This window comes from Aquarana catesbeiana, linkage group LG04, assembly GCF_042186555.1.
Source record: "Aquarana catesbeiana isolate 2022-GZ linkage group LG04, ASM4218655v1, whole genome shotgun sequence".
In the NCBI taxonomy this organism is placed as follows: domain Eukaryota; kingdom Metazoa; phylum Chordata; class Amphibia; order Anura; family Ranidae; genus Aquarana; species Aquarana catesbeiana.
The window spans coordinates 113,034,756-113,043,951 of record NC_133327.1 but is presented as its reverse complement, the minus strand read 5'-3'; the positions used below and the strand labels follow the sequence as shown (position 1 = coordinate 113,043,951).

The 9,196-nt window shown below is 37.4% G+C and overlaps 1 protein-coding gene across 3 annotated transcripts in view; it reads right to left on the bottom strand.

Annotated features, from left to right (window-relative positions):
* Window positions 1–1,267: 1,267 nt before the first annotated feature.
* Window positions 1,268–9,196, bottom strand: part of FBXO25 (F-box protein 25) — a 68,679-nt gene continuing 60,750 nt past the window's right edge. For all 3 annotated transcript variants that reach the window (XM_073625466.1, XM_073625467.1, XM_073625469.1), the window contains one exon: window positions 1,268–6,521. In XM_073625466.1, the coding sequence (XP_073481567.1) occupies window positions 6,432–6,521 (90 nt within the window). In that variant the 3' untranslated portion in view covers window positions 1,268–6,431. The remainder of the gene's footprint in view (window positions 6,522–9,196) is intronic.

Below are 9,196 nucleotides of genomic sequence, written 5' to 3'. Positions count from 1 at the left end.
TGTAAGTGTAACTTTTATTACTTTAATAAATTATGTCTTATCGGAATTATGCTATGGTGAATTCCTCTTTCATTCCGGGCAACATCTGACCATCTTGTGGGAACCTTCCTGATCGGGGGATCTGTACTGTTTTGCTAGCCACATTCCTTGGACCATTTGGAGGCACTGGTTCATTTGTCTGGATAAAGGCCCTGACCGGGTATTTGGTCACAAGCTTATCTAGCTTGCCATATGGTAAGCGTGCATTTAATGTGGCGTTCACATTTTGGTTGCGGTGGAGGAATCGTTACTTTTTCAACTTTTATATATATTCGTTTCACGGGTTTTGGTTGTGATTGAATGCACAGTAGAAGAGTTCTATCTTACACCATATTATAAAGGTTTTTTTGGGGGTTTATTTTTATATACACCTTGGACTCTTATTTTTTTTTCACTGATTAATTGGTTTTGGGTGTATTCATATTTATTTTTATTGGTCAATACCTATAATATTATTTATGCATTCTTTTTTGTGGTTCATATTTAGCGCTGCTACAATTTTTTCCATTTTTCGCCATTTATTTCATGTGTGTATCTCACTTTTAGTGGCTGCTTATTGTTATTTTTATATTTAATTTATTTAGGTGTTAACAGCGCGGTATTTTATTTTGATATAATGTATAAAGAAACAAGTCATTAGAAAAGTCAATGGGGTTGACTTACTAAAAATTGGAGAGTACAAAATCTGGTGGCGCTCTGTATAGAAACCAATCAGCTTCCATTTTTTTGAGAGAGCTTAATTGAACAAGCTGATTGAAGTTAGAAGTTGATTGGCTACCATGCAGAGTTGCACCAGATTTTGCACGCTTCAGTTTTAGTAAATTAACCCCAATGTGTTTCAAGACTAGCTGCGCCTCTAACCGCATTAAGAAAAATGGCTTCCCTGTATAGAATTAGCTTTATGTTAATTGTTTTGAAAATCTAAATGTTAAAAATGTTAAAAAAAAAAAAAAAAAAAGAAGAAGGAGTATGAGATGGGAGTTTGGAAGGACTTGCAGTATACTGAACCTGTAGGCAACATCTCAAGCTCTGATGCAGGGATTTGATTGAACCTTGCAGGCAGGTCACCTACCATGTACATATGCGCCATTATTAAATAGACTGACGTAAATTAATAAGATAAGATTTATCTGGGCTCCAGCACTCTGCATACAATTGTTTTCAGAAGACCTTATTCACTTTACATAACCACTCTGAAATGTGCCAAAACACAGTAATTACACAAACATTTAAAATTAAGAATTATTTTATTAAAATTTTCCTTCAATAGACAAAAATCATCAGGCACAATGCATGTGTTTTACATTTCAAATATACGATAAAACATTTTACAAGCAGTTCTTTGCAATGACTTTTAGCAGGTAGTAACTTTCTACATTACATATTACCACTTCTTCAAATATGCAACAGCACAACTTTGAATTCAATCACATTTTTTTTCACTTTTTACTGTGAAAACAAGAATAGAGCACATTTTCTAAAATTATATTTTGAAAAAATAGAATAGTATACTAGTAATAGCATTAAAGAAGCAATGCCCTTTAGAACAAAGAATATAAAAATCATATTGGTCATCTACCGTGCATTTTAACGCTTGTCTCCAAGTTTGCCACTAGATGGCAGTGATGAAAGCCATGTTTAGGAGTTAATATGCCAGAGAAGCCGCCCCATATATTTTGCAATACAGACGTGCAATCTCGTTTTCAGTAAATTAAGCATTCACGGTTTACTGGGGCTGATGTGTGAAACACTCATTCTTACAGCCTGCTGCTGTACGGTGACCTTCCAACATTTATATATGAAATCAATCATACATTTTTCTCTGCACTCTGTGCAGAGCTACAGATTTTGGCACATTTCACTTGTTGGGCAACATTTTATACATGTTGCAATCATGGTCCCTGCCTCATTTTTCATAGTCACATCTGTTACAAAACACTGCGTCACAATGGCTCACACAGAGGGCGCATTTAGGATCAGGCAATCCTAGTTCATAGATCTGTCCAGATTTTTGGGAATTAACATATGAACTATAAACTATACTTAAAAAGTGTCTAAATAGTAAAATATGTGCATTTTAAAACTTCTAAGTGTTATAAAGGTGCCACATTGTCTGAACAATTCAACTTGAAAATAATGTAAGTACAGCCCTAAGGCTAAAAGATTGGAACCACGTTCAATTTAAATGCTTACAGTAGATCTAAACCCCAAGCAAAAATATCTAGGATTTGGTATTGATGGGATACAACCTTTTTTTATTTTTTTAAATGTACTGTTTTCCTCTTTTTGTTCCTTGAAGTCAATTCTGCTCTTCTGGCAGGTTACCGCTACTGTACATGTCCCATAATGATACTGCAGGGCTGGCTCTTCTTCAGGTTCAGTGTATGGATGCAGGCTGAATGTGTAGGTGTCACCACATCAGCCTACAGTTAACACAAGGGTGAGCAGCCAATGATGACAACGCTGGTCCTCCATACATGTACAGTGAATGAGTGTTGTCACTTTAAGACAGGTAGGCAGCCCGCACACTGAGCTGGTATATTACATTTTTGTTTTTAATTTTGGAAGAACCAAACACAGTCTATGCAAATCAGAGAAGACTTCACTGACCACTGCAAAGACATGCATTAAAAAAAAAAAAAAAAAAAAAAAAAAACACGAGTTGAACTAAAAACGAGGTAACCACTTTGAAACATTTCCTTGTATATATGAGGCTCCTGACAAAACCAGGGGAGAAATGGAACCTTATACTTTCCAACAGAAAATCTGAAAAAAAAAACCTCTTAGTTCCTACACAGTGAAAGATATAGATTTTATAAAAATTATAGTCTGGTTTTACCATGTGGCAATTTAAAACACAAACATAGCTAAGCAGAAATCTTCCCTATGTGAAAATTATTTTATAAAGTTTTGTAAGCTCAAAAAAAAAAAAAAATCCATCAGGTGTGCAAAAAGATTTTTTTTTTTAGACAACGTGTACTTGAACACATTTGTTCTTTTAAGATATATGATAAAGTACTTATCGGAGTCATCCTCAGATAAATTAAATAAAGCTACTCAAAAAAAGGGGTGAATTTAAGCATGTCTGCACAATTATAATAATTTAAAGTGGATCTATTAACAATTTTACAAGTCTGCATAAATAAATTCCTGACATGACACAATATACAGAAACAGTAAAAAAAAAAATAAAAAAATAAAAAAAAAAGGCTAAAAATGATGTCATAAGCCATCTAATGACAGGAAGATACTTTTTCTTAGTTTCCTCTTCCCCAGTGACCCATGTAGTGTTATGGCAGATCACAAGGTAGGGGCCAGCAGGGGTCTAATCAGTAGGAGGCTATGAAAGTTGTTCTGACATTAGCCAGTCACAGTGTGAGAGGCAGAAGAAACACCGAGCTGTGTGGGTGGGATGGATTCTTACAATGGCTGGTCCCAGGTGGAGAGGGACCAGTAGAGGGCTGAGGTTTGTATGACCTGTTTATACAGACAAGAATAAAAAAGGTCCACTGAAAGAGCACTGGATCATATATGGGCCAGCATTAAAGCCCTCATCTATGGGCCAGCATTAAAGCCCTCACTCTAAACAAAATCCACTTGCCCCTCTGGGGGAAAAAAAAAAAAAAAAAAGATGAAGGCATTGTCATGGTGTGTACTGTGATTTCTTGAATATATTAAGTCTGCTTTAAAGCTGGCCACATATGGATTGAAATTTGGCTAGTTCAGCAGGGAATTTTCCATCCATGCATGGTCATACAGAAGTCTCACTACCCTACTGGACCCTGCATGATCAGTGCTGCAGGATACAGCTGGCTGCGTTGACCAAATATCCCCACTGTCATAATACAATAGCTCAGCAAGAAGGATTCTCTTATCCACATTGAATGTGTGGATGGGGGAAACAAGTAATTTTTTTTCATTTAACCCATTGAAAAATACTTCTGTGGGCTTCTCAACACTGGTATTTAAATCCTTGTATAAGCCCACGACTGCTTCTCTTTTAAGTGCAATTGCTAGCAGCAAGGTTTTGTATTGCAGAAGAGACTCTGATAGTCTTTATCTGTAACGAAAGCTTCCTACCTGGCTGATAACGAACATGCAAAATGTGCAATTTCAGCCAAAATGAATGAACTCCCATACACCCAGGCTGGCCAATCAAGATGACTGAAGACCCCCAAACTCAGAAAAAGACAAAGGTAAAGGGCAACAAGGGAGCTTGCAGACTTTGTATCCTTGTGGCAGAGATAATAAATGCTTTAATGTAAAAAAAAATAAATAAATACATTTTTACATGCAGTGCTTCACTCCTGAGGTTTATTTAACCTACACTCTGGTAGACTCTGTAATAGACCATGAGTGATTAGCAGGTTAGGGCAATTCCAGTAGTACATTTTGTCTGTCTATGGTGTTACATCATGTGTGAGCAGATTACCCATCAAAACATGGCAAAAAATGAATCTGTATGTTGGAAGTTTCACAGGTTTAATGATGTCTTCCCCTCCCTTTACAAGACAGGCTTGAAGAGGTCAGTACAAGCAGTTACATTCTCTTTGTGCCTCAAATCATGGGGGATTCTGCAGTGGAGAACAGCACTGAATGAAAGCATTGAGGGGGCTGGGCCATAAAAAGTCAGTCACTTTTCTTAAATTGGCAAAGTCACAGTCTGCTTAAAAAAAAAAAAAAAAACTGTGTTGCTTACAGTCTCTAATCAGCTTCAGACTTTCAGAAGCAGAGACTACTTATTTTAGAGACTTACAAAAGAGGCCCATTGTTGAGAACAGTTCCCATAACGATAACATGCAGCATTTTCTTTGTCATTTTTAGGACTAAAAAATGAGTTTTCAATTCACTTTAACAAAAACTAAAAAAGTAACTATAGTTAGACTCTAAGTGCAGAAGAGTTAGCCTTCTTGTCTGTGCCCCATTAGGAAAATGTTTTACCTGAACAAGAAATGGTGGGAATGGTTGTCACTGGAACAGAAGTCACAGACAGCTGGATAGTATATCCCCAAGTTATTTCAATATGTTTTACTGGCTTCTGTCATTTTTAAAGAATTGGCTCCTCTCAGGCTATATGACTACCGAGTGATTATGTAGACCAGGGGTGCTTTTGAAGAGCGAGGGCCACTTAAGGAATTTGGTAACCGGTCGGGGGTCACAATGAACTATGGGGTTTTACTGCCCCAAAACCGTGAATGTAAATGAGCCTTCACTGTTCTAAACCATCTAATAAGGTTACTTTCACACTGGTGCACTGCGATATACCCGCACCTGAGGCTTACCTGCAGGTAAGCTGCACTGAGTCTAATAGACTTCTATTACATATTGCAGGTGTAGTGCACTTTCAGAGAGCGCACCAAACCCATAAGATATAATAGAAGCCTATGGTTCAGTTCAACTAACCCGCAGGAAAGCCTCAGGTGCATTGTGCTGCACCCTGAGATCTGTGTGAAAGCAGCCTAATAACCCTTTAATATGCCAACAAGCCCATTGTAAAAGTGCAGTGTATATGATGTTTAATACACTGACCTTTTCAGTTGGGGAAACAAAAGGATTTGGATATACAGAGCCTTGGAAATCATAGGTAAAAATTTTAGTAGCATCTATAACTAGTACAAATCTAAATTAAGTTTTTTTATTTTTATTAATCTAGGTAGCAAATAAAATACCACTGCCTTTTGATTAAGGAAAAAAAAACATGCTTGGTTCTATTAGGTGCCTGCTAAGTAGTGCAGAAAAGGCTCCTTATAGCAGAAGATTAAAAAACAATTCATGGGAAATCTCAGCATTCTACTCTAATGGGCAGGAATTGATTACTGTGTGTTGTGCCCCCTGTTGCTGAAAAAAGGATCAGGTGCAGTTTTTGGTGCACTGGGGTGCGATGGCAACACCTTCAACTCAACATAAGTTAGTGTGCATGTGTTAAAGCACCACAGGTTTAACCTGCCTACATTCTCAAAAGAGTGTATCAGCTTTGAGTATAGTGTTCCTCATCCCTTCTAAAAGTGCTACACCCGGAGGAACCTGGATCAGCTCATGAGTCCCCTGATAAATATATTCTCCCTGAATACCAAGATTTAATAATAAAAAGTGCACATAAGTAAAAGAAAGGTGTGCAATATTATTCTGGAACTCTTTAAGTCTGTAGTACCATATAGTTACAGTACAAAACCATCTATTATATTTATATGCACACTATTTAGTGTAAAGAAACAGGGAATACAACAAAACAATAATAGTAAGTTTCAAATAAAACATATTTGGTCTTCTCACCTGTACCATGGTCCAGCAGAGATACATTTTCCATAAACATTTAAACTACCAGAACAAGTCCTTTTAAAATACCCTACATCATTCAAACACAAAATTACTAACAGAACAATGAACTCCATTTAGAACTGGAAAAGGTCAATAAAGTGCTGTGGAGAGACCGGCGTAAGACATCTACTGGGATCATTAGCAGTGCAAGGATGTCCAGAGTCCTGACAGGAGAAAGAAAACCATCAAAAACATAAATGAACTGCTGCTGTCCCTTACATAAAAAAAAAAAAAAAAAATTTTTTATATATATATATATATATATATATATATATATATATATATATATATATATATATATATATATATATATATATACACACACACACACTATATATATATATATATATATATATATATATATATATATATATATATATATATATATATATATATATATACATACATACATACATACATACATACATACACATACATATACATACACACACACAAAGAAATGGAGGGTCTATAATTTAGACAGAATATCAACCAAAAATACAGAAAAAACACGATACAAAATGTTGTAAATGGAGTTGCAGTTCAGTGAGAAAAATAAGTATTGATCCCCACGCAAAACATGACTTGGTACTTGGTTGAGTAACCCTTGTTGGTAAGCACAGAGGTAAGACGTTTCTGGTAGTTAGTGAACAGGTTTGCAAAAATCTCAGGAGAGATTTTGGTACACTCATTCACAGATCTTCTCTAAATCCTTAAGGTTTCTTGGCTGTCGCTTGGCAATTTTAGCTCCCTCCATAAATTTTCTATAGGGCTGAGATCTGGACACTGGCTAGGCCACTCCATGACCTTTTATGTGCTTATTCTTGAGCCACTCCTTTGTTGCCTTGGCGGTATGTTTTGGGTCATTGTCATGCTAAAAGGCCTATCCATGACCCATCTTTACTGTTCTAGCTGAGGGAATAAGTTTCTCATCCAAGATTTTACAATACATAGCCGTGTCCATTGGCCCCTCAATGTGGCAAAATCAGCCTGTACCTTTAGCAGACAAACACCCAAAGCAAAATGTTTCCACCTCTGTGCTTGACTGTAGGGATAGTGTTATAAGGGTCAGTCAGCATTTTTCTTCCTCCAAACACAACAAGTCCCCCTCCTCAAGAAGGCACATGTACAGTCATGCCAACGAACACCTAAGTGATTCAGAAAAGGTTTGGGGGAAAGTGCTGTGGTCAGATGAGACCAAAATTGAGCTATCTGGCATTAATTCGTTTGGAGAACAAAAAATGCTGACTATGACCCTAGGAACTCCATCCCTACAGTTAAGCACGGAGGTGGAAACAGTATGCTTTGGGCAGTTTCTCTGCTAAAAGGTACAGGCCAACTTTGCCGCATTGAGGGGCCAATGGACAGGGCCATGTATTGTAAAATCTTGGATGAGAACCTTCTTCCCTCAGCCAGAACACTAAACATGGGTCGTGGATTGGTCTTCTAGCATAACAATGACCCAAAACATACCAAGGCAAGAAAGAAGTGTCTCAAGAAGAAGCACATAGATATATATATATTTATTAGTCATGGCCAAACATATTGGCACCCCTGCATTTCTGTCGCATAATGCACCACTTCACCCAGAAAATTGTTGCAATTACAAATGTTTAGACATCGTTGTGCTTATTTCTTTTGTTTGTATAGGTATGGCAGAAAAAAGGTGGAGAAGCAAAAAGCCAAATCTGACACATTCCACACAAAACTCAAAAAAAATGGACAAAATTTTTGCCACCTTCTCAAAATTGTAGGAAATAATTTCATTCCCAGTTTGTGATGCTCCTGTGATTTGTAATTAAACTCATCTGTATCAATTAACAGGTGCTGACAATATAGAAATCACACTGGTAACAATTTTAAATGGTGAAAAATTGGGAAAAATTGCTCCCACAGAGCATGGAGAAGATAAAGAGCAGCAAAGAATTGTCTGAGGATTCCAGAACAAAAATTTTGGAAAAGCATAGACAATCTCAAGGTAACAAGTCTATCTTAAATATTCCTGTGTCCACTGTGCACAACATTGTCAAGAAGTTTACAGCCCATGGAACTGTAGCTAATCTCCTTGGACGTGGACAAAAGACAAAAAGTGATAAAAGATTGCAATGAAGGATTGTTCGAATGGTGGATACAGAACCTCAATCAACTTCCAGACAAATTCAAGCTGACCTTCAGGCATAGGGTACAGCTGTGTCAGCTCACACTATATGAAAAGGGACACTATGGTTGGAGACCCAGGAGGTCCCCACTGCTGACACAGAAACATAAAAAAGCCAGATTGGAGTTTGCCAAAATCCTTTTGCGAAAATGTGCTGTGGACAGATGAAACAAAATTATAGCTTTTTGGTAAAGCCCATCATTTTACTGTTTTCAGAAAAAGGAAGGAGGCCTTTAAAGAAAAGAATACAGTCCCTACAATCAAACATGGTAGAGGTTCACTGATGTTTTGGGGTTGCTTTACTGCTTTAGGCACTGGATATCTTGACTGCGTGCATGAAATTTTGAAATCTGAAGACTACCAAAGCATTCTGGGGTGCAATGTAGGTCCCAGTGTCAGAAAGTTGGGTCTCCGTCAGAGGTCATGAGTCTTATGCCCCGTACACACGGTCGGACTTTGTTCGGACATTCCGACAACAAAATCCTAGGATTTTTTCTGACGGATGTTGGTTCAAACTTGACTTGCAATCACACGGTCACACAAAGTTGTCGGAAAATCCGATCGTTCTAAACGCGGTGACGTAAAACACGTACGTCGGGACTATAAACGGGGCAGTAGCCAATAGCTTTCATCTCTTTATTTATTCTGAGCATGCGTGGCACTTTGTCCGTCGGATTTGTG